General features: G+C 42.8%; 2 protein-coding genes across 3 annotated transcripts in view; one reads left to right on the forward strand and one right to left on the reverse strand.

Annotated features, from left to right (window-relative positions):
* The first annotated feature begins 3,272 nt into the window (after positions 1-3,272).
* Positions 3,273-4,217, forward strand: LOC146694483 (uncharacterized). The gene is made up of 2 exons (XM_085430680.1): positions 3,273-3,432; positions 3,797-4,217. Exons 1-2 carry the CDS (start codon positions 3,348-3,350, stop codon positions 4,156-4,158), a joined length of 447 nt encoding a protein of 148 aa, XP_085286806.1. The 5' UTR covers positions 3,273-3,347; the 3' UTR covers positions 4,159-4,217.
* Positions 4,218-4,558: 341 nt separating this feature from the next.
* cdon (cell adhesion associated, oncogene regulated) overlaps positions 4,559-25,920 on the reverse strand; it is a 35,254-nt gene continuing 13,892 nt past the window's right edge. The window contains exons 3-19 of one of the 2 annotated variants that reach the window (XM_085430682.1): positions 25,536-25,814; positions 24,873-25,019; positions 24,018-24,161; positions 23,633-23,920; positions 23,282-23,551; positions 20,217-20,491; positions 19,710-19,884; positions 18,324-18,440; positions 17,521-17,724; positions 16,717-16,898; positions 15,370-15,475; positions 12,998-13,120; positions 12,537-12,728; positions 10,752-11,047; positions 10,555-10,634; positions 9,346-9,608; positions 4,559-8,479 (exon numbers count right to left, since the gene is read on the reverse strand). In XM_085430682.1, coding sequence (XP_085286808.1) covers positions 8,325-8,479; positions 9,346-9,608; positions 10,555-10,634; positions 10,752-11,047; positions 12,537-12,728; positions 12,998-13,120; positions 15,370-15,475; positions 16,717-16,898; positions 17,521-17,724; positions 18,324-18,440; positions 19,710-19,884; positions 20,217-20,491; positions 23,282-23,551; positions 23,633-23,920; positions 24,018-24,161; positions 24,873-25,019; positions 25,536-25,814 — 3,296 coding nt within the window. In that variant the 3' untranslated portion in view covers positions 4,559-8,324. Of the gene's footprint in view, positions 8,480-9,345; positions 9,609-10,554; positions 10,635-10,751; positions 11,063-12,536; positions 12,729-12,997; positions 13,121-15,369; positions 15,476-16,716; positions 16,899-17,520; positions 17,725-18,323; positions 18,441-19,709; positions 19,885-20,216; positions 20,492-23,281; positions 23,552-23,632; positions 23,921-24,017; positions 24,162-24,872; positions 25,020-25,535; positions 25,815-25,920 lie in introns of both variants that reach the window. The other variant, XM_085430681.1, reaches the window with a different exon arrangement.

Raw genomic sequence — 25,920 nt, forward strand, 5'->3', positions numbered from 1 at the left:
TTTTATGCATCCCACAAGGAAAGTGTACATCTGTAGACATCCTCATTCACTTGAAACTGTAATCAAAACAAGACCATTCTTCTTCGGTTTCAACTGTTCTGCTCCAGTATTCAAAACAAACTTCTCTAATGGTGACAAATAACGCTGGGGTCTAGAAATAAGCTCTTACTAAGACTTCAAAAAAGTATGAAAGTGAAAGCAAGCTCCTAAAAGACACATTGCAAAGACTCACTAGAACAGTTTTGTTTGTTTGTTTGTTTTTGTGCAGCCCTTAATTATATGGTAGCTCCCTAAATTTGCACTTCAAGACTTGGTGATTAACTAATCAGCTCCTGGAAACAGCTGTACACAGAGGTATCAATCTTCTCATCGACCTCTCAGCAAGGAAGCAATTAAGCTTTTTTTTTTAACTACAGTGAACAGCTGTTTTATGGATGTGGTTTATTCTCTACCTTGTACTCATTTTAATTGGTTGTAATATTTGATCATTTCCGTATTCTTGTGTATTTGAATCTTAGTGATCTGTTTTGCTACTTACCAAGTTTAACTTGGATAGCAGCATGGAAACAAATGGATAACTGCAGAACTTCAGATTTAAGATGACATTTTGTGTTTGTGCACTCTTGGGGCTCAGTTGTGGAGAGGACCCTTCCTGCTGCCCTTGTTCCAAGGCCAGTCAGCTGTGCTGTGCTCTGCTCAGTGATTCAGGTGAAGGCCCAACAGGGAGCCCTCTGCAGAGAAATGGTGAAGTCTAAGACTAGACAAATGAGAAGCCAGCCAGGAGGGAAATAGAGGTCATGAGGGATGGGCTTCTGTGTTTTACGAGCGCAAACCTCTGCAAAACTTGGCTTACCTCTTCACTCTGCTTGCCTGGCAGATAGATGATGATAGAGAAGACATATATGGTAGGGTGGCTAATATATGTTAGCCTGTCTACTAGAGTAATACAACAGTCTCGCTCCACCTCCTCAATGTGTGGTCCATGACCCAACCGTCAAGAGAAGAAAAAGCGGGGAAGAGGAAACCTGCCAGCTGCAGCCAGCGTGAGACTCAAGTCTGAGGACAATGAGGAAAGGAAGACACAACGGAAGACACAAATAGGAGGAAGTTCACATTAATAAAAACTGGGTAACGCTCTGAAAAAATAAACACAGTGGTTGCACTGCAGTTTTTTATCAAATGGGAAAATAAAGGAATCATTAAATAAGTGAAAACACACACTCCTTACTGTAAGCCAGGCCAGACCTTTTTTCTCATCCAGCGACTGAATCATCTTCTGTTTAGCTTTAGTAACACATTCCAATACAGGTGGTCCTCTACAATGAGAGGTTATCTTTGATTTCAACAATGCCAGTGGTAATGACTGATCTAATCATAGGGCACACTCAAGGAACCCACCTGTTTTGCTAGCTCTGCTGTCTCATAAAGTGCATTATTGCCAAGATCTCACAGTCTGGGAGGGTGGGACATGTTAGGGTGGCAGTAAAGTGTTACACAGACCCCTCTATAGTCTCAGTTATCTGAGTCTGATTTTCTTCTCTCATCTTCTGCCAAGAACAAAAAAAAAAGCTGCAAGAGCTTGGCCTGGCCGGATCTGCTCAATGGGGCACTGCACCTGAAAGCTTTTACAGGGCTAAGAGGGTCCAGATAAGAAGCCTTCATCACTAACTCCCCACCAAGGCCACCCCCCACAACAACCACCTTCCAAAAAACATTTTGCTTTTAAAATGACTCACATTTTCCAGTCGCCTGGTCTTTTTCTTATCCATTTTTCAAAAAATTTGCAAGCAGCCAGGCAGCAAATCAGGCAGGCAGCCAGCAGATGTGGCAGCTCCTTGTATGCAGGACTACAGTGCTTCGAAAGGATGTGCTTCACCAGTAAAGAATTTGGTCAGCTCTTTCGCCAGCGAAACAGGACTTTCTAGTCTCATTAATGACAACTCACGCTTCTTCTGTCTTTTGTCATAACTTGGACATACAGCTCATAGCAGCTGCAGGGTAGTGGTGTGACCGGAGCTGCACTGGCACAGGCCAGTGCAGCTGGTTCATTTCTTATCTGAAGTCTATTTTATGATGATCAGATACAATATAAATTACCCCCATTTTTTAGAAGTTTGACTTACTAAGTTGTTCCCAGAGCTTTCAGCCCTATCACCCTTTCCTCTTCAGTGACTGGAAATTGCTCTTTTATCCTGTGATTTTGGGCCAGTTATAAGAGGTTAATATGATATAATAATATTTAAATAGAAGTGGTATGTAAGAAAATATGCTAACACCTCCTTCTAAAAGGTAGCTCCATGTTAAAAGGTTTCCAAGACAGTGAACTCATTACAAACTTTTGTGATGGAGATATCTCAAAAAACTGCATGTATCAAATAAGATACACATGGAATTAAGGGGTTAAAGTCCTCACAAAATGTGTTTGTTTTATATGTGTTTGTTTTCCAGACACTTTCTAAATTTAGTCCCCCTTTCCCCTCTAAAAAAGAGTTAAAGATGAAGCCCTTAGTAATTAGAGCTTGCTCCACAGCCTAGTCTGGAGCTGTGCACAGTTAGAGCAGTTTTATGGAGTGCAGCTTCAGCCTCTACTGCTGCAGCTTGCAGGCCCAAACATTAGCCAGATGCTCTGAGAAACACAGTTTGCTTTTACTGGAAGCTGCTGGGTGGCTCTGCTAATGATATTCACGTTTGTCTCCCCCCAAATCTAGTCCAAACACAGACTATTTTTGTAACAACAAAGATAAGTGAATGAATGTCCAACTTGAACAAGCAGTCTAAGGATTTTTGGACTAATATCCATACATGAATAATGCAAAGACATGCATTTTTAAGGGTATACTGCTTCCATGAGTCAAAGACTGGATGACACAATGCATTAGGAAGATTGTGTGAATGTGTAGGGATTTATTCAGGTTGCGTGCTTCTCATAGGGTAAATAATAACTCGTTGTGATAGGAGCTAGCGATTTTCTGACCTTGCTAGACCCTCGTTTCCATTTCACGCTGGAAGTGATGGAATTTCTGAAAAGGCTATCTGCACCGGTTTATTTAATAATATATGAAGAGATGGCATCACCGTGACATCCTATACCTTTTACTCTCAGGTCCAGCCATTAGCCCAGTCATGAGTGGAGAGCTGGAGAGACAGGCAAAATGGAGCAACACTGGGGAGGTGGAAGCATTGATGAATAATTTAAAGGGAATCCAGTGTAGTTTGAAAGAAATCTCCCTGTCAGTCCCCCTGCCTCGCTCAGTCACTCTCAGTGTGTACAGCAGTGTAGAGTGGAGAGGGACACACTATCAGCACTGTGATAGGCTTTAAATAGCCCCCTGGCTTGAGATTTCCAGATGAAACTTTGTGGCACCGCAGAGAGACTGAGGATGATTCCTTATCTCTGCATTCTCCTCTGCTGGATGGCTCTTCCGCTACACGGTAAAGGCTCATTGTACTTTAACCTTAAAATGTTCAGGTGGAGGCGAGTTGAGGCAAGGAGAATTTCTCTTTATCACACACCGGTATCATTATTTTGTCAAATTGCTAAGCTCAGGCGGAGATATCATAAAATGTGATCTATCAAGTGGCCAGAGGCGTTAAGCTGTAAGTGTTTAATTATGTGTTGTTTATGCTGACACGATTCCTTTGCAACAAACTGTGAGGTCTTAAAAAAGTTTTCCAAGGACACCAATTAATGCATAAATCTGTCAATAATGTTGCTTTGGTCTACTTGAGAAAAAAAGAGCTTTTCTTTGCACACAGTCACAGGCAGGTAACTGACTCTGCCTGTCTTGTGTTGCAGGTCTGGAGATATTTGACCCCGAGGAGGTGGAATACATCCGTTCCCATACCAACGCAACTGTGGGAGGCTCGGTCACCTTGGACTGTGGCTCCATTATGCCGACCATCTTCATCTGGGGCTTCACCAAACCAGGAAGCGATAATAATATAGCTTTGGCTTATAACTACGGGCAAGGCCCGAAGGTTCAGTCTCAGTCCAGCGACTTGGGTCGCATGCACGTGCCCGTGAACACCTCCGCTTTAGTCATAGAGGAGCTTCAGAGTGAAGCAGCCGGGACGTACACCTGCCAGGCTTTGTACGATACAGAGGAAGGGGCCAGGATAACGTTTTACTTCACTGGACTGGATGTAGAGGACAGCTGATTTTGTTGTGTATGTCTTCACATATATCTGCTCTAAAGAAGCGGTTCATGCAAATCCCCCCCCCCCCCCCCCCCCTCAAATAAGTTCCCTAACATTTAATAACGCAAATAGTTTTGATGTAATTTGTCTCAGAGTTTACGTTGTTAGAGAGGAGTTTTGCTCTTAAATACAGGTGAAGACAATTTCACAGTTAAAGGGAGCCTACAGCAATTCTACACAACTACAACAATTTCCAAATATATACTTTTACTTTGTCATATATGAGAAAACCTGAGAAAGCTTGGCCTTAAAGATTGCAAGTGCTTTTCCAGAAATCTACGTTGAAGGTGTGAAGTTTGAAACTTGTTATGGTTTGTAGAAGTTTGATTCATATTTTGAACAAAATGTACCTCAAAATGCGTTCCCTTTATAAACATCATCTTTATTATTCCTGTTTATAAATGACGTCCTGGTGAATCGAGATAAATATCTTTGTGTATTTTTAATAAAGAAACTTTGCTGTGTATATAATCCAGACTAACCGACTTACTCCATCTTCCAATACAGGGAAAACACCAGTTTGGGCTGAAGGACACTCAAACACTTTGATCAGTGAAAGACCGCACTGTTGCCTCCTGCAATCTTTGTAGCCATATAAACTTACAACGCGTGACACCATGTAGACCTGAGGTTGTGGTTTTCATTTCAGTGTTTCTCCACTCTTGCATTTTCTTGATTATTAAAGCCATCTGGATTTTTTTGTGCACTGGACATGACTCATTTTACTTGTTCTTTTCTTCAGTGACATATACTGTTCGTGAAATCTTCAGTTGAACTCCAATAACCACCATCCTGCGTTGTTATTCCTTCCTTAAGTACAGAACGATCGTTAGATAACCTCTGTGTGTTGTTGCTATCAACAGACTGAGAGACGGCGGCAGAGCAGACTGACACACTTCATCATTTTAAAGCACATCGCTCCAGGCTGCAAACTGAATAAACGTTTTAGCCTTTTAGCAATGACAGAAACGCTTGCACATAAAACAAGTTTTCTCCTAAATAATTAATTTGTAAAATAAACATATCGCTACTTATCTTCCTGCGCTGGTACCCTCATTTATTTTTCATCTAGGGTGAATTTTTTCTTACTTGTTAATACTGTTGACTCTGAAGATTAGCTCATGTCAACACAAGGTATCATCAGTATATTCATTATGGATCCTGATCAGTCCGATCAAAGAAATTGCAAATTTACCAGGAAAAACGGGGCAGTTAAGGGAATGGAGGTTAAATAAAGATTAAGAGTATTTTTCCCCCTAATTATATCCAACAGGTGCAGTCAGCTCATAATCAGCCAGCTGCTCCAACAGCATGAAAGTACAAAAATGAAAACGTTGCAGCATTTTTGTGTGCTACAAAGGCTGACTGCAAATAAAGACCAGATATCCTCGAGGGAGACTTTGATTATTAGTCTTAAAGCATTCTGCACATGAGCTCATCCTTTGCAGGGGCCCGTTGGAACACCGCTGGACTTCATCCAACAACAACACGCTTCACTTGTGGTTTGTGACATCTCAAGGATAAAACTGCCCGTGGCTGAATCAACCGAGTTAACAGCACACTGCCCGATTCATAAGAATTGCATTCATTCAGGGTGTGCTGAAGAGGGGAGAGAGGAAGAATGGTGGGCGGAGGGAAGAGAGACTGGCGTTAACAGGTCCGCTCTGCAGCAAGGGGCAAAAATTCCAGGGCGGACAATAAGCTTTCTTGTTCCCATGGGCTCCTTAATGAAGGGGTGTAGCTGTGTGGGTAGAGGGTGCAGGGCAGGGCTGGGAGAGAGTGCCGACTGACAGACGTGGGAGATGGAGAAGCAGCTCATTTAGAGACAACCCTGTCCTTATCTTTTCCTCATCATCCCAGGCTGCTTCTGTCAGCATCCCCTCTCCCTCCCCGGATAATTTCTCCTTCATTTCCAGCTTCATTTCCTATCCATTGTTTTGTTCTCTTTTTTCTTTCCAAACAGCAACAATAGACACTGTATGGACATAAAATAAATGCTAAGAGGAAACTTGAGTCTGCTTCTGTAATGCCGAGTTTGGAGCCAATAGGCACTTTTTTCTCTTTCTCACAATCAAATCAGTGTAAATTTAAATAACTAGAGTTTCAGGGCTGCCAACACTTCTACAGACTCTTCTTGGGAAACAATTCAAGTCAGCTTAATGGACTCTGGCTGCCTTAATGGCACAACAACCTCCATCAAAAATAAAAATAACAGCCGGAAGATGCTGCGCCACGCCTCAGCAGTAGGCGAGCAAATCCAGGAGCCAGGAATATCCCGTATACCATCAGTGGGAGGAGAAATGCCATGCGAGCCAGGGCCTGAGGACTGGCAGCCAACTCTGGCAAAAATCACAGGCAGACAGGCACCAAGCATGGAAAGCCTGCACCGCAGTCATCCTCAGTGAAGCACAGCCAGCCCCGTCATCCGCCTGCTGCAACCCTATCAACTTCAATCAGCCAACACACCATGAAGATTATTTTTAAAACCAATAGAGGTTTTACGCCTTTAGAAAATGGGCAACACAGGCTGAAACTTGAGAAGAATATTGTACAAGTGTTTTATGAATGAGTTTTCTGCACAGCAGGAACATCACACAGCAACTTTTCACAACTGCTTTGCTGGTTTCCTCTATTTGGTGCTTTTCTCACTGCCCGTCACGTTTTTCTCACTCTGGTTTTTTCCTCACAGAAATTGTAAAACTGCAGCAGTAGATTCTGGTACTCGACAAAAGCCACTAAAAGCTTCAGTTCACTGGTGACACAAAATGCACTTTCAAGCATGAGAAGCATTAGAATCTTTGCTACTTCTAGCAAATAACTACACCGAACTTTTAATCTGATGTCACATGGACCAGCTGTTGACTGTGTCTCACAGGTAACTCTGTCAGGTGATGTCTTGAGAGTTTCGGTTTAAAGAAAACTGGCTACATTCTCCCAATTAGCCCTTTATGATACCTGGCCACGCAGTGAGTTTCATTTCATTCTTTCATCTTTGAGACATTTCTGCAGACTAACACAATAGTGTTACAGACTTAATAACACTGTGTTGTTATGGCCATTTTCCCTGCAAAATAAGACATTAAAAACTGTTTTCTTTGTAAAGTGGTTGACGTTTCGTTTTTAGAACTAGTGATGCCACACTGACGAGAGGATTTAAGATTTCTTTGCACATAGTATTTCCTGCTGTTCGTAGAAACATTCTGCTTGTGGCCGAGCATTTGCACTGATGCATTGCAAAGTTATCTAGGCTGCTCACACTTAACATCTCTGTCTTAATGTAACTACTCAATTTCTCTAATAGATTGCGGTCAGCAGGTCATCAGAGCTCTCAAAGTTAACTGGATTTTGTGTAAAGTGATGACTTATCAAACAGTCAGTGAAGCAAAGCGCATCAGCCTTAATCTGAACAGTGCAGGGAGCGTTCACCCCATTCAGGGGTCACTGCAGTGGAACAGCCCATCACACAGCCACATCAAAGGCCTGCCAGAAATATCGATGGGTTTGGATCGAGGCGGGGAAATTCACTACGGCAATCATTCATCGGGTGCTGCACATGAAGGAGGTCAGGAAAGACATTGAAAAAGGTTGTTGTTGACTCTCCCACATCTTTTTTTTTTTATATTATTACAAAACTTTACACAGACAACTGCTAATCTCCACACTTGAGTGGAACACATAGAGACACAACACAACAAAAAATAAAAAGTATTTCTCATTCAAAAGGCATAAATAATATAAAAGACAAACTTTTTTCTTTAAAACAGATACATTCATATGAAATAATATTTTACTACTACAAAAAAATAAATAAGTCATCTAAAGAGTTTTTGATCTTTTATGAGACGCTTCCCGCCAGTGGGATATAGTGTCTTTTCGCTTCTCTCCATCTGACTGCGCTCTCAGTCTCTTGTAGTCCCTCTTTTTCCCCCACGTTGCTCATCTCAGCTCAGTCCAATCAACACTTTAGTGTCCTCGTCACCATAACATGCAGTGTCTCTGACTATCCCACCGCTCGCTGGTCTTCCTTTTTTCCACTCTTGATACTTCCACAGCTCTCGTTCAGCCTCTCTGTCTGTTTTCTCTAAACTTCCAAACTGTGGGAGAGTGTGCTTGTGTGTGGGCTATGTTCAGGCCTCCTGCGGGCCAGGCTGGATAAGCTCTCCCGCCAGGCTGCTGCTGGAGATCCACCCAGGCTTTTCGTCACAGTCCAAGTCTGGCAGGCCAAGACTCTCCCAGCGCACCACAGGCCCCTCCGTGTCCACACACTCCGGCTCCTCCCCAGCTGCACACAGAGCGAGAGAGAGAGTGAGAGTGAGAGAGAGCGAGAGGCCTTGGTTTACTATTTGTATTAAAAAAGACAAGCAGAGATTCTGGAGAGGCCCACAGTGTAATTTGTGGTGACGCCGCATAGTTTGTCTGCATACAACATCAGGATTGGCAGTGATATAAAAATCTACTAGCAATGCAACAGTGCTGAACCGTGAGCATCTAGAAGTAAATGTTTTAAATTAATGCGCTAATTTCTTAAAGCAACTTGTTAAAAGCTACATATGGGATCTTTTTCCCACTAGGAAATGTGTAGAAAACATCAGCCTACCAGCGCTGTAAGTACTGGGTCACCTTCACATTGCACCCACTTGGCCATGAAAATCAATGCCACGAACTTTCTGCTGCACAGTTTTTGCACTGATGGGCAGAGAAGCTTTGGAGCTCTGCAGTTATTGAGTCAGCAGATTGCTGGTGACTTTTACACTCTAAGTGCCTCAGCACTCAGCGACCCCACTCTGCAGCGGCTCTTACATGGTCTAAAACTTTGTGGTCGAGTTGACGTGGTTCCTTCAACTCTTCCACTTTGCAATAGTGACTCACTCTTTCACCCACTTCTTGAGTTATGATCAAGGGCAATAATGAGACCGGGATATCATAACAGCTACATAATGTTAAGGCGACAAGGTTGTCCCCGCCTAAGTCTTGTTCTATAGCCTCATTATTCGACTGATAGCAAATTTAATTAAATGATCTGTAATCATGTGAGAAGCTTGGATATAACTTGGGAATTTAATTGCATAATAGGTGCAGTGAGAAGATGCAGAAATGGAAGACAAAATACATGGAAAGAACTTTTTTTTCTGGAAAAACGTGTCTCACCAGTGTTGTCTGCTAGATAGGTTTCATTGTTGCTGATCAGACAGCAGGAATGCTGTGAGGGCGAGGACTCTTTGTGCTCATCTGATCGGTATCCTGCGTTGGCCTCCTGGTCCACAGAATGCGTGTGGCTGTCGTGGCCGCGGCACTGTGATGAAACCTGGCCCAGAGGCACCATCTCCAGCCCGTCCTGCTGGCACGGCGCCACGCGATGCATTAGAGGGAGCGTGCCACTGGAGAAAGTGCCATTGGTCTTGTTGTAACATCTGGTCAGAGACAAACAGAGATGGAAGGGAAACATTCATTAATGCCCGTGCGTTGCTGAGTGTTCACTCTCTGACAGCTCGTAGCAGTGCTTTACATGCTCATTCTTTCTCTCTGAAGGTTTGCCACCAGACACAGAAAAACTCTGAATTAATATTACTAGTCCACAAAACAATGACAGCTCTAACACAACTGGAGCGCTCTCATCGTGCTTCAAAAACTGTTTTCATCAGAGATTACAGGCCACACAGCCTCTAAGTAACTGTGACACATTGTGGTTTTGCTCTTCAGTGAAGTTCCAAAAAGCAGAGAGTTGCACGCAGCAAAGTTGTCCCTGTTTTTCCGAACTCAGCTTCCCTCAATCGGGACACGATTGGATTGTGACCTCACCCCCCTCTTTTCCCAGCAGACGGAGGTAAATAAACACAGGACTCATTAGGTCTGCTGGCTGGGTGCACACAGGGTAAACTGTGATGCTGGGAACCCTTAAATACATAAACAGGACTAAAAGGAAGGCAAATGTGTCCGTGTGTGTGTTTGGATCTCAAAAGGGGCTCTTGAGCACTTCTCAGCGATATCTTAGTAGAAATATGACCGATCTGTATTTTTAGGCCCAATTTGAAGTAAACAACGTTAATTTGAAATCCCAATAATTTCCATTTCCAGATTTTTTTCACTTGTTTGCTTGTTATTTCATTTGATTTTCCACACTGATCACTGCAATTGAAAGTAAATAATCTTAAAAAGGGGATGTCATATTTTCATTGGAGAAAAAAAGAGAAGATGTAAGAAAACTGTACAGGGACATAACTATATAAGAAAAAGGATATACAACTGGTATTACAAAGCCCATTAAGAAAAGTCCCGTTTCAGTTCACCTGCCAAGTGTAAAATAGATCAAAAACCCATACAAACACCTTGCTTAAGAGTTAGATTATGCTATCTCACCTGTTGTTGTTGCAGAGGTTTTGACAGCTCATACAATCAGAAGACTCTGTTTGGGGAAGAGCTGTGTACATGCCTCCACCCTGACAGGGAGACACAAACACCAGATTAAGCCACACTGAATGGAATTTGTACCTGTGCATGTAAAATACCACAATTTAAAACATCATGGACATGGACACCACGACCTCAGCACTCACGTTATGATGGTGGTGAGGGTGTGAGTGCTCGCAGTCCCGCGTGCTGTGCGGCAAGGTGCCGTTGTGGCCATGCGGGGGACCTGGTGTGTACAGATTCCCAGAGCCGTTGAGCAGTGCCAAGCCATTCGGGAGTTTGTGGTGGAGGTGATGGCATCCTTGGGGTAACATCTGGCCACTGTGTCCATAGCCACTGTGGATACCCCCATTAACGCGACTGTTGCCAGGCAGCGTGGTGTAGTCGAGCACATGGCCGTTCAACTCTGGTGACTGGTACAGGTAGCCGGGAGCATCAAACTCTGCAGCAAGAGAGGCTACAATCAAGATAGGAACAAGACCAGTTTCAGCTCTGGAGTAACTTTAGCTTGAAAAATTATTTAGGGCATCAGCTGGAATAGTTTTGGATATTGCTTAAATAGACAAAAAAAACTGTAAAACTACAATTCCAAGAAAGCTGTAAATAACAGCAAAATAAAATGATTTAAAAATCTTTGATTGCTCTGACCGCAGTAGAGTTTTCCACTTGGTGATGGTGGCATTTTTGGTGGATGGCAAAGACAATGATTTCTGGAAGCGTTCCTGAGCCCACGTAGTGATTTCTAGTTTTCAATACAGCTCCATCTGTGAGCTTGAAAGTCACAGGCATCAAGAGTCTTTTGATTATATTATTTAGTATAGGTTATTTAACGTAGTCTTCATAATTTTATATTATTCTGACAATGTTAAAAATTGTAGACGCAACTTGGTGAATCTCTGCCTATCTGCCTCTTCTAATTTTATTTAATTTAATAACTGTACAGTACTCTGTTTATAGTAACCATTGTCCTTGATGTAAATATGTAAGAAAAAAAATTGTGTATGTTTCTGTTCTGTGTCCTGTGTACTGTTTGTTGTATATGTGTCTTTCTGGCTGCTGTTACAACCAAATTTCCCCTTGTGGGACAATTAAAGGATTATTCTATTCTATTTTATTCTAAGATGCTCTTTTTATACCCAATCACATTACTGACCTGTTGCTAAGTAACAATTAGTTTCAAAATGTTCTCCCTTTTGTTGCCCATGTCCCAACATTTTCGAGATGTGTTGCTGCCGTCAAATTCTCGATGAGCTCATATTTTTCATGACATACTAATATGTCTCAGTTTAAACATGTTTTCTGTGTTCTATTGTGAATTAAATATAGGTTTGCAAGACCCGAAAATCACTGCTTTTATTTACATTTTACTGAGTATCCCAGCTTTCTTGGAATTGGGGTTGTATGCGTGGCTTTGCCAGTTTTGATGATGTTTACAGCCCCCCAGACAAGCAACCAAACAAGCATTTCAGCACTGGTGACATAATTCAAATATCATATTGTAACAGGTATCATGTGCCCAACTGTTTGATCAACTAAGATGTTGATGAACTGCGATGAATCATATGCGACCCTCATACTTACATAAAAGGTGGAAACCAGTGACCCAGTCTACGAAATCTTTAAGCTACAAAATTTCAGCTATTTACAGATCCAGCGGGTCTGATAAAGAGCTCATCTAACAATGGCCAACTCTTTTGCAGGCACTGTGGGATCTGTATATGCACTTGGAATGAACACTTGGAATATGTTTCACAAGCTGTCTTGGGGCCAGCTATTCTCAAAAATGAGTTAACTCTTGCATGCTTGCTGTTCATCTTGCAGTGAACAGCAGTGTAAGATAGAGCATGCTACGAGAAAAAGTTTGCTTTTCATACCCTGAGCAATGTTTGGGTATTGATTTTTAGTCTAGTCTACTTTGATATTAAACTCACTGTGCATGTTGTTCTGTTGACGATTCCTCCACAGACAGATGATAATAAAGGACACCAGGATGAACACCATCACCGTTAAAACAGAGCCCACAATCACGTAGAGCAGTCCTCCAGGAGGGCTTGGGGTATCCACAGGATGGGGGTCAGATGGGGTAATAGGGTGCTGGCTGGGTGATCCTGGAGACTGGCGTGCTGCAGAAGAGAGGAAGAAGGGGACATGAGGAACAACTTTTTACCCATTTGCGTTAAGGAAAATAACAAGGTACAGCACCAAACCATAAAATGCAAGCCATTGTTGTTGAGCTCATAAAACCCAGTACATTTATGTTGTGTAATTTTGGTGATCATACCCGTCATTAAAGTTACAGCCTTTGCAGAAACATGCCTGGACTTCTGATAAACTAGAGGTTTGGTTAAAGTGTGAGTCATTTCTTCTGCATTACAGCGTTGTGTTTCCTTACCTCTGGTCTCACAGATCATGACGTTACTGTATTCACTCTCTCCCCCGTCATTAAAGCACTGCATTTTGATATCGTAGGAGGTCTCAGGTTGGAGATGTCCAATCATGTGCCAGTTTTTTATACCTGGGAAGGCAGGAAAAAAGGGGGACAAAGGTGAGAAATCACAGCCAGTTTTTCGCTTCCTATTGTCCTTCGCTTCAGGCTTCTCACTCAGGTCATGTTCTTTCCCTCTCTCTCTGCTTCACACCCAAACCTTGTCTCCTTCTCTGACAGTCTCACCAGGACCCAGACAGTTGCCTTATTCGAGACAAGCTCCATATATGGCAGCTTCATGTTTGTCCTGGCTTGCCTCCAGTATTCCCACTCCACACTCACGCCACTGCTGCACTACTACACACTATCACACTACTACGTGCTTTGAAATCACAGATGAGACAGCTACAGTCTCCAACATGGAAATGCCACATTTCCCACAAATGAGGCTGAAATAAGCTGCTGTACTTGTCATGTTTCATTTCATAACAAGTATAATAAATCGCTGCACATGTACTACCTATGTCCCGAGGTAATTTTAGTGGGAACACGTTTTTAGAGAGGAAGCATACACTGAATCTCAGTATTTAATGTCAGTATCACCGTAACAAAAATGCCTCTAGGCAAGTGAGCGACTTAGAAACTGTTGCAAGAAAAGGTCTCTTCTAGAAAATAAGGATAAGGCTGGGTATGCTATGGGACAGGTCTCCTTTGTGATCGGCAAGCAGCGATGGCATGAGTGTATTCTAAATCTGACCCATCCTTCCCTCGTCAAGTGTAGTTTCAAAAGAAATAAAAGGCCAAAACCTTTAGCTTAAGACTAAAAAATGGGACTTAACACGTCAATAGGTGATGTTATGGTCACTACGTCCAATTTTATCAGCTTTTTATTTTTCCAACTGTGGCCTCAGTCACACAGGACAAGAGATCAGTCAGAAACCTGTCGGCAATTTCCCGTTACCAGGATAATATTACAGTCACACTAAGGAAAACAATGAATGGAGACAGTGGCACAACCAACATTATTGCACCATGTGCAATAAACAGACTACGTAATTGCCTTTGATATCATTGCTTCAAAGATGGAGGCAGTCAGTTGCCGTCCTCAAAGCAACTTCAGTGCATCAAGACAGCAATAAAAGGGCATTTAGATGGCTATCAGTCTGCTAACGGTTTGCAATTGAATGGCGTTAAGCTGGCAGTTGCACGCAATCTGTTTGTGACTAACACGATTACTAACTGTGATAAAACAGCAAAACTTCCAAATCTGTTATTGTCTGCTGCAAATCTGTTCCCATCTAAATACACAGAAAATCACATTGAACAGAAATCCAAAATGTTCAACTCAGCACAGTCTAAATAAGATTGGTTGTTAATTGTCGGCAGTTATCTTCAAACCTTTGCCAGCCTGTCTGAGACTGACTGCAGCGACTGTGCCTTGGGTTCAAAATTGGTCAGTTTTTTGGGTACTGCAAGTTAAACCTCATGGTCACCAGTTGGTTGGCCTCAGCTACATGCAAATGTGAAAAAAATCAATTTAATCACCAGACAATTGATTCAAGTGCCATTCTCTCTTCTGCCACTCTTCTGAAACTGGCAACATTTTAGTGCAAAAAATAAGACAAATTCTTCTTTAGTCCAAATCTTGTGCTCAGTCTGATTTGATACTTTATTTGCCAAACTGTAATTTTATGAGCATACCATAACACTATAACACTGGGCTTTGATGGGTATTACCATTTTTTCAGCTCTTAAAATCTGACATTAAGTGTAAGCTGGTCAGAGGTTCCTGTTTAAATCTACTAATTTTTAAATGTTATAGCAACGCAGCTATCCACATCTTAAAATTTCTCTCTTTAATGACTGAATTTTTGGAATTTGTAACTTCGGTGTAATAACAAGCTGCTCGCTGGGGACAAAGACCAAACAGACATTTGTCCCTGGCGGTGTGGAAAGTCACATACTCAGATGCTGGAGAGATGGGCAAAGTGAATGGATGCCCCTCCCTCCCTCCCTGCACCCAGCTCAACTGTTAGCATTCCACCCAGCAACCTGAGCTGCTCTCGTCTGGTCGGGCTCATATTACATCTCCGGCCTATTAGCTGGCAACCATTTATTAAAAACAGATTTCAGAAAGCAGTGCACTCTCTATAAATCAACGCGCCAAAATGCACACCACTCTCGACACAGTATCCATTACACTTCCAAGTTTATCTGTAAAGCACGAGCTTACGTCTACAACAGGACTGGGGGAAGCTGTCGACAAACACTCTACACCGTTACTCACTCGGTATGCAGTGGAAAAACATACACGCGGTAAAACATGTAGCTCCACTTACCTTCAACCACGTCCCTTTTGTAGTCGCTGTCATTGTCACTGTCCGTGGGCCGGTAGTAAATGTAGAAGCCTTGGATCGGAGTGTTGTTGTTAGTCGAGGGACTATACTGGATGGGGATGGAAAAAAGATTATGTTGGACTACAGCAATCTGGTAAGCAATTATCATACAAAGAGAGGAAATTTTCCAGCACCTAATAGCGGGCCCTGTTATCAGCAGATGTACAAGACTGCAAGCTAGATTGTGATTGCACTGTCTGTCTGAAGTTGAGGAAATAATGAGGCTGTCTGAGGTTAAGTAAATGTGGGGAACTATCTACATCCATCTGCAACCAAAACTGTTGTAAGGCAGAAACAGCTTTGAAGACAGAAGAATCAAAACCCAGAGGGACAGGGCCTCCCTTTCTTGCTGTTGGAGCAGAGCTCCTATCAGTACAGTCTGATTGGCTGCAAAAGAACCACGATCAGTTCAAACACAGGTGAGCCACCTGGAAAAGTCACTTCATCAGCCAAACTTTTCCACTGTTATGCAGGGACAGGAAGTTGTTCAGATCATTTTGATGAATGCGCACTTAACTTTGGAGACAATTACAAGCGATGCAGCTCTTATAGGAGCCTGAACAGGAATCATCAGTAAAAGCGGAAAACATTATCAACCATGTTGCGGCTGGCATAATTCTCCACTCATTATCGGAGAACACATGTAGGTAAGGGCACGCGCTGTTTTTCTTGGCTAACATAACATGAATTTCCACAGCAATTGTTCAGCGCTCCAGTGGGTTGAACCGGAGATGCTGATCATGTCGGCACCCTGTATTTAGGCGTAAATAAATCCACAATGGCATGGCATTTTGCACAAGTCAACAGACTTTTTAAGCACGGTTTAATCAGATCTGACTTAAGTTCCGGTGACCACTGAAAGAAACGTTTTGGCTCTCTACTCATTCACTTTAAAATTCCAGCCCAAGCAACCGAACAGAGCCACTGCCATAAAGGTGCTGAGTCCTAACAGTTGCCACTAGAATGTAAACGCGTTAGTATTTCATTTTTATACTTTCTTGCTTCCATTTCAACAGTATTTCATATCTGTAGCTGTGACATCACTGTTTCACAGTATCCACAGAAAGGAAATCCACAAGGAAACAAAAGTAGCCAGATAATCAAACACGACTGAAAAACCTTTTAAATGCTAATTTTGGTCAATGCACTAGAATACTGCGTGGACACAATTACTGTAAATACAGCAGTTTTGTGTAAAACTCACTGATAATTTTTGACAGTTTATCTTTGTTTTCACTACTAAATGCGCTTGTTTGAATGCCACTACTACTTCCATGATGTACTACTCACAGTCCAGCGCAGCATGATCTGTGTGTCGCTGATAGCATCCGTGGATGAAATATGAGGCCCAACCACTGGACGGTCTGTCTTAGGAGGGCTTGTTTGCGGCACTTGGTACGGCTTCGAGGGAATGCTGTGGGGGCTCTCACCGTACATGTTCATGGCTGCCACCCGAAACTTATAGGTGGATCCTGAGTGAGAAATACAACAGGAGCAGCAGTGTTACAGTACAGTGTTGCTAAGCAAAAGCTAATGTTGGATTTCTTAAGCAGGCAACACTCATATGATGCTGTTAGTTGGTGTATTGGAACTGAAAGGGGAAAAACAGCTGATGGCACAGCATCTGAAATCTTGTTAATAGTTGAAACTTTATATTATTTATAATATATATACTATTTGCTGATGTATGATATGATCTGTTTTATCTGGTTTATAAAGTTTGAGAAGCCCTCAATGCTTTGACCATAAAACTTTTATTTTCCCTTATTAATAATTGTCCCTGGGTATTTTATTTTATTCTCACTATTACTTTTTCTCTTATTTTCACATCAGCATTTTTGCAGACCAGTGACAACTACAAATCAACATAGACCAAGAAATAATAACAACAACTAATTGCTGTTTATCAATTGTTGATTTCATTGTCAGTGATGGGGTAAAGTTTTTGCGAGCCGAACGGCAGCATAAAGTTATTTATAAGAATTGTGCTATTTTTCAAATCTCCTTAAAAAAGGAAATTCTCCTCTGGGCAGATCAATCATTTTCTGCATCACTGGACTGTAGAGAGAAGTTGTGAACGATGTGTAAACTCACCAGGCTCCAGATTGCGAACCTCCACAGACAGCTTCAGAGGTGAGATGTTATCTGCAGCCACAACCCACTCGGCACTGCGGCCGCGTCTGTACTCCACGCGGAAAGCTGTGATCGGAGAGCCGCCATTGGCTCTCGGGATCCAGGTGACGTATGCTGAACTTTCAGTCGCCATGGAGATGGTCGGGCGATCGGGAGCCTCTGGAACTGGTGAAAAAAAGCAAATAGGAATTAAACTCGTACCTGTCATTACTGCATCTGAATTCATGCAAACGTGATTACGGAAAAAGAAAAAAAAGTAAAGCACGCACATCACAGGGAAGCCACAGAGGGATGTATACTTACTGCCTGGCCCCTTAGTCACAGAGTTAGAGAAGGCAGGAGCGAGTAAGACAGAAAGAAAAGAGGGTTAGTGAAAAGATTAATGTGAGTCTCAGCAAAGTAGGGCCTGCTTGTGACGCGAGTAAGTCAAATGCACGCACACAGATACACACACTCATTTCTGACCCTAAAGCTGTGTGTAATCTCACAGCATCTCTCTCCCAAAGAGTCATTACGGGGTGTCAACTATCATCTGACTGTTTGTACTCTGAGGCACAAAGAAACAAAGCAGACCACATCTAAACATTAAGCTCTGCGATCTGTTTAACACAGTCTGGTCATGAACTCCACAGTAACTAGCTACATGACAGAAAGCCCCATAATTTTCCCCAGAAACATCCCACAATCATTGTCTGCACAGAGTCCAGCAGCTGCAGCAACAACGCAGGGCCTTTCAGACAGTCTGCGATTGTGTCGGCACCAACCTCTGTCATGTATGACAACTCCAAAGTGCGTGTTGGGGGTTTTGTCCTCTGGAGCTTTGGGTGGCACGGAGATGACGGGAGGCTTGGAGGGATTCTTGTTGGGGGAGGTGCTCTTCTCTGAGAGAGGAAGAAGAAAAGCTGGAGGTAAGAAAAACATCAGCACTGCCACCAGAGGACACACTTCAAACATCAGTTTTGTAAAAATCTGCTTACGGCTGCATAAAGATCTGTGTTTTAAATTGCACACTAGGACGTGTTTTAAACAAAATGGGCGTATAAAACCTGCAAATTTCTTAGTTTACGGCAGGCCTTTGAAATTGTTTGTGGGTATTTGAGTTCTTTGTATCTATTTGGTGACTTGTAATGGTTGTAAAGGACTGTATATTTTTATAGACTTCGTGGAAGCATAAAAGTTTATGGATTTAGTATTTCTCTACCAGAATTGGATTCCTAAAAGCAGGAAGAGGTAAACAGAAGACACATAAAAATGCACGTTACTCTTCTTCTTGTTCTGGTAGAGTTTGGCTGGACGCAGGAGCCCAGAGGTTGGCATTTTGATGGTCCTGGACTATTTTGTAAATGATCCACCCCGAAGATATAATCATATCTGTGGTTTTTGGCAGTATCCCTGGCTTTGCATATTTCTGACCAGGGAATATTTTGTAACCCTGCTGTGGTAAAGCACAATTGTTATTGTGTTGGAATACTTGCGGTCATTCTTCTTTTATTTGTCTCTAAACAGACAAAAAGCATGTTCACGCTTGTCTACGATGACTAACACCGGTCATTATGATTGTGTTCACAATGGTGACTGGACGACCTGCTGGAATACCTGAACAGGTAAGGTAATAATCTACGATTACACTGAGTAAATGGCTGCATATAATAATAAAATTTCAATAACTGTCTTCATTGATCTGCATAAGATTTTATCATTTTTTCTTCATTCTGTGCCAAAAGCCAAAAGTTGAAGGCACTTTGTTTGGCCTTACACAAATCACAAATATCAAGCTAAATCCCTCAAATTAATATAATTGCGCAAAAACTACAGTAAATCTTCTTGCAACCCTAAACGAAAAATTCATTGTGCTTTGCTCATTTTTCTGTCCTCCGGAGACTGCTATCAGCGGAGAACATGCTTCTGTTTCTTCTCCGACAAATGTATTCTCTAGCGTCTGCTCAATGTTAGTGCAAAATGTCCAAAAACAACCAGACCCTCCTTAACTCAGCATGGCCCTTAATTTATTGTTCAATCTTTGTAGCTTTGGTGGAAATGAGAGTAAAGTTTTTTTCTTACAGCATTTAGCAATTCCCAGGAATATTAGCAGATACTGATTAAATAGTGTTTGAGAGTTTTCTTCATTATAAGCCAGTGACTGGGCTGACCTTTGCCCGTGCGGAAGGTGAGCATGGCCGGCTGACCCTCGCCTGCTGAATTTCGAGCCACCATCAGCACCTCATAGAGACTTAAGGACTCCAGCTCTGACAGCCGCAGGGTCTTCTCACTGCCAGGCACACGGACCGTGTGCCAGCTTCCCACCACCGTTCCCATTTCATCAACCTGACACACAGACACATACAACAGCATGACTAAAAATGACAGTGATAGTTAATAATCCTTCGTATTTAGTCTCAGTTTAGTTTAGAAGCCTGAGCAGCATCACTAACAAAGGCTGTGATTTACACAGGTGCTCCACAGTCACATTTTCCAACTCCAGCAAAACCGATTCCTGCCAACAAAGTTTAACTAGCAGTTTTATAGTCAGAGTGAGACGATTTCTGAAGCAAATATTTTAGAAGGAAAGTGAACAGCCTTTTATTCATATTCATATTTTCAGGGTAAAATATGAGCAAAATATTTCAGAAAAACTAAAGAAAAAGATTTTTCCCTACCTTACGGTATTTAACAAAATAGGCGTTGATGGGATTGCCTCCATCGCGCCCCGCCTTCCACTCCAGATCATACACATCAGGCTTGTGAGTCTGAGGTGGGCTGATGATGATGGGTGCCTCTGGGGTAGGACGGTTGCCGCTCCTATCAGCCGGCAGGTTAATCGGATCTCCTTCGTTTTCTGTGAGGAGACGCTCGTGGCCCTCGTCGCCCTGTATCGGGTGGAGTGACGGTGAAGCTTCAGGCAGCGCACCAACAGTGGAACCCGACTGTGAATCTGTCAGTGAGGAAGATCAGAGATGATTAAAGTGAGATGTGATACAGTCGCATCAAAGATCAGTCAGATTCACAACAGACTTTGTTAACTTATGATCACCAGGCCACATCAGCTCAAGTCTCAGCTGATACCCTTTTACACATGCAATCTGCAAGCTGCTTTTCAACCCACCTCCACAGGTGACTCATCTTTTCAGTGCAGACTTAATCAACGTCAAGTCTACCGTCAGTGATGCCTGCTTTGTTCTGTGTAGGGGGTCTTAGTGCAACTTTCCTGAGTCATACCATTAAATACAAATGACTGTAGATGGAAACGCCTATCTTTGCTCATACTTTAGGCAGAAAATAAGATTTTGGAAAGTCATGCTTTTCATGGCATTAGGCAAACAAATGCCATAAATAACCGTTAACAGTACTATATTTGTTGATCTCATTTTTGTGTTGTGTATGTTCACTTTTTCCAATACAATTGTGGATCTTTGTTCAGTTTTGTACAGCATGGAGGAGGAGAAAGCACCAAGAAAAGCTGACTAACACAGTGGCCCCACCTGTGCACAAAGGGCAACTTGCTGGAAAGTTTTACATTTGGAACAAATATGTGTACAGTGCTACATCAAATCACACTTTGCTTTTTTTATTAAATCCTTGTCAGAGCCAGAGTGGTCCACCTGGGCAAATCATGCGAGCTGGGAGTCTTATTATGGCTGACATTAGCTTGGCAAAGTTCAGGTGAACTGTTGGGTTTTTTTCACAGACATTTAGAAGCCACAAAACCTGGGACTGCTCAACTTTGAGCCACATCTCAGAGGTCAAACAGAGTCACAGCTGAATATTAAAAAACAAAACAAGTGAGTAAGGAGGTAAACACCGCAGAGGCACACACACACACTGCAGGGTCCTGGGTCCAGTTTCAGGCTGTTTTTGGTGTATGTGGGACCGGTTCACTTTGTAAAACAAACAGGCCTAGAGCTGGTAACACTAGACCTGATCCTGGGACTGTGGCCAGCTGCCACACATTCCACACACCAACCATTAAAATACCGGAGAGAATCAGACCTCAGCGCTACATCCAGCCCTCCACACGTTCCTGTTCGTTCAGCCCTGCAACACTCTCAGCTCTCCACAGCTCTGACTCATAGCTCAACCACAGCCAGGGCTCCTACTCTGACACAATGAGAGAGGAGGAGGCGATTAAGGACACAGCGACCTCACTATTCTGATGGGAAGGAGTGGTACATTACAAGTGCTAGTAAACCAAGAAAAAGATACATTGCCAGGTTCTTCCCAGAAAAAGGTCATGGCATTAGAGGAGAGCACCTGGGAGTGAATGTGGTGGTAAATCATGAAGGATTAAGGACAGAGACAGGAGCCTGGAAAGAGCCTGCTGGAGGACCTGTGGATACCTCCTTCCTGTGAAGACGGATCCAGTAAAGAGTAAAGTGTTTTGACTCCTCTTGTTTCACAAGTTTCAGGCAGTAAAAAGGCCAAGTCTTGCACTTAATGATCTTCTGTCACTGATAACCAACAAATAATGACTTTAGTGGATAACTTTGTGATTAGTTTGCATGTTAATTCATAAAAGGTCAAAGAAACCCAGACCACAGCATGATAGAATAACGCACATCAGCAGGTAAATACAGGGTGCTGTCAAACCAAATTTCTTTCTTTGATGAATTACTATCACAGGCTACATAAATCAATAATACTGTTTAATTTGAATGTAATAGCATTTGATAAGCTCCGGTGCCTGGTACCTGATAACAAACTGAATTATCAGCTTGTTTTGTGTATAAAAGTGGTCTGCAGCAAAAAATATTCATTTCTGCAGTTTGTGGAGGGAAGCAAACGTTTTGCAGTGAACCCACCTGATGGTGACTTGTACTCCCTATGTTCTGCATGTAGCCGCATTAATCATTCTGAAGATAGCAAGGAGAGCTCAGGAATGGGGCCTTGGAGTAGAAGGAAAGCTTGGGGGAGACTGCAGGAGGAGGAGGAGGAGGAGGAGGGGGATGGTTGTGATGTATTAATAAATAAAAGGCAGTTGTGTATGATGTTGACAGCTGGGTGGTCTGGTCCTCGTCATAACCCTCCACGGCTACTCCTTACATTCCAGCGTCCGGGGGCTTATCCCCGACGGTGCGCACAAAGCTCACTCTCACGCTCAAGCTCAGTTCAAGGCTCAGGAGGAGGGCGGCCTTGGCCAAGCCTCCCCTGCCAGTCCTTAGAGAAACACGTACATTCACACTCACAAAGCGAGGGCTCCCTGCAGATACTGTATGCACAGGCCCCACAGAGATCCCATCTGGTAAGATGCCTTAACCCTTTCTAACAATACCCTAAATTTTTTGTAACATTTGCAATGCAGTGTATTTCTTGGAACTTCTAACTTTCGGTGTGTGGAACATCTTCAATCTAAGACTCCTCCATTTGTGATGCAAATGCAGGGAAAAGTCTAAGTAAGTTTTGGATATACTGGCTGTCAGATCTCTGCACTCTCTTGAACATAATGGGACCAGATGGCACTTGTCTTGTGGTGCGCAAAGTGATAAAAGAAAAAAATATCAGCAGTGAAATCATAACCCAGTTACTGAAGAAATCTCCAAAACCAGACACCGAAACAATCTAGCGGCACGAATGTCACTAAAGGCTGAATGAAAAATAAATATGTTTGGTTTTGGGATGAATTAAACCTAAGAGAAGAAAACAACCTTTAGTTGTTCCCAACCTAGGAATCAACAAGGCAATCCGGTACAGCTTTTGTTGTTTGATAGAGATAACTGATCATACATACCTCCTTGAGTTGTGAGCATTCCAAAGGACTGCGCTGAGCTAAAGCCATTGTCCAGCAGACACTGATAAACTCCCTCATCCTGTCGTGTCACATCTGAAACAACAAGTGAGGATCCAGAGATCTGAAAGCGATGTGAAGGGGTGATGGGCTCTGCGTTGAACAGCCAGGTGATGTTTGGAGATGGATTTCCTTGGGCTACACAGATAAAACGAGCAGAGGAGCCGAGAGAGGCGAGCTGGTTCCCCGGTCCCTCGATGATGGAAACAGGCTCTGTGAAGGTGAGCGTGAAATGTTAAACATCTGCATCAAACAGTCACCACTCACACTCCTCTCTCATTGTGTTTTTCTTACCGAGAACCTTCACAGTATAGTTAGCGCTGACGAGAGTCCCCTGCTCCGTCTCAACAGCGCAGGTGTAACTGCCTTCATCGCTTCTCATCGCCCCAACAAAGGCCAGATTGTTGTGCTGTCGTTGGTGAGAAGGCCCCGGTATGACCTTGCCATTCTTAAACCACTTAGCTGCAGGTGCAGGACTACCAGACACAACACACTCCAAGGTCAGCGGCTGCGACTTCTCAATCGAAACAGTCTTTGGGGTTTTGGGATAAACGATCTGCACTGAGGAGGAGGGGTCTGAATCTAAACAAACCAAAAAAAAGACAAAGACGTTCGTTGGTCTGACATAACAGAGCAGACATATAAACGCTTCTCCTTGATTTAACATCATCTAACTTACATTTGACGGACAGCTTAGTGCCATGAGACTGTATGACGGTCTCCTTGGTAACAGGGTTCACTGCACCACATTTATACATGCCCTGGTGCTGGGCTGAAACAGAGATAATCTGGAGGTTGCCAGATGGAAGTATTAAATAGTCATCTGAAAAGAGAAGGAAAGGATTAAAGTAATAGGAAGGCCTCCACAGTATACAGCCAGCATGCATCACACCACAAGCAGATGAACAAAAGGGGACAAATGCATGGATTCCTTCATAAATTTTCAAAATGAATGACCAAATGGAAGTGTCTGTTTTGAGGAAATCATATTCACAGATGGCTTCACCAAACTTTACTTAACTCCCTCAAAGTAGTCTTCACTTCTTATCAGAGTCTCTACACTGGAACAAATTATTTTTAAAATCAATAAAAACAAAGCAATAAAAATGAAATATAGAAAATCAAATGTTTATTTATTAAAACAAGAATACTATAGAAGGAATATGTACCAATCAAGGAAAATTCATTTGACCAGATTCCATTAAATCTAAAACTCTGCCTTGCACTTATATCACAAAATCACATGGAAAATTTACATGTAATGAAAAATTTTCATAAAGCTCAAAAACACTCAAAAGGCCTCATAAATGAGAGCCACCTTTATCTCCCTTTGATAAGTGATAGTATATATAAATAATATTTAGCGTAGTGCAGTGTTGCACTTTTTAAATATTCTACAGTCTATTTAGAGCTCATGAATAAATAAAGAAAACTGACATAAGTGGTATTTTTACAATTGAGCACTTTTTGACTTTTTCAGAGAACAGCATATACAGTTAGAAAAACTACACATTTATCTGAGTTTCAAACATACCTTTTGAAGCTTCCACCCAGCCCCCCTGTATCCTCAGTCTAGGAATAGCTGGAGGAATGCTACGTGGTAGAGGACACTCTATAAGAGCAGTGCTCCCTTCCTGCACTGATAATGACCGCCGTTGGCCATCTTCGTATTTTGATATTTCTGCATGGATAGAAATAAACACAATTGCCTTAGTTCAACTTTCCTTGAGTCCAGAATATCAGACATTTAATATCTTCTGAGCATCTGCACAGTCAGTGACAAAGATGATCAGCACTACTTGAGCTGAGCTGTTTGTGTTGGACCACTTGGCTTGTTTATTGTTGCAGTGAGTGATTCGACTCATGCCTGATACAGTTCCAAAGCAAGGTCAGCCTCTTAGCATACTGTCCAAGAGCAAGAAGCATCCCAGCAGGAACATGCTGCACACAGGAAAGCCCAAAGCTCATTAAGGATACCGGTCAAGAGGCATCTGGAACGATGCCCGAGTAAAAGCTCCTACTGCTTCCTTCCCCTCCGCCACTCAGCAGCAGGCAGCTGAGGATAGGCATTCTTTCTAAGTGTTCAGCAATCACGAAATAGCCTTCCTTTTCTCAAGGCCATTTCCTCTCTTTCTTCATCACTGCGCTTTGAAGTGAGCGGGAGCATGCACAGGACTCTAATTCTCTGCATCCGTACCTGCTATGGCAACACGCGCGTAGCGGCTGGCGATGGCGGGCCCGTGGTCTAAGCGTGCCACACACTGATAGACACCAGCATGACTGGGCATAAGGGAGGAGATTGTGAGGGAGCCACTGCCAAGCTCCACACCAGGCAGAGTGTCCCGGTCCAGGGGAAGGCCTCGGAAGCGCCAGGAGACCACCGCTGATGGAGGACTTACAGAGCACTGCAGATGGACAACAGAGCCTTGACTCTGAACCAAGGAGGCGGGCTCAGAGTGGAAAGATGGATATTGAGCTGATGAGAAGACGAGAGCAGAGAAAGACAGGTTCAGACATGTGAATTAATAAACGGCAGGCTTGCTCAAATTATAAATCAAATTATAACTGTCGCATTGTTGTTA

This window comes from Copadichromis virginalis, linkage group LG14 (genome assembly GCF_057382275.1).
Source record: "Copadichromis virginalis isolate Kocher_CV1m ecotype Utaka linkage group LG14, C_Virginalis_male_GT1.1, whole genome shotgun sequence".
NCBI lineage: Eukaryota > Metazoa > Chordata > Actinopteri > Cichliformes > Cichlidae > Copadichromis > Copadichromis virginalis.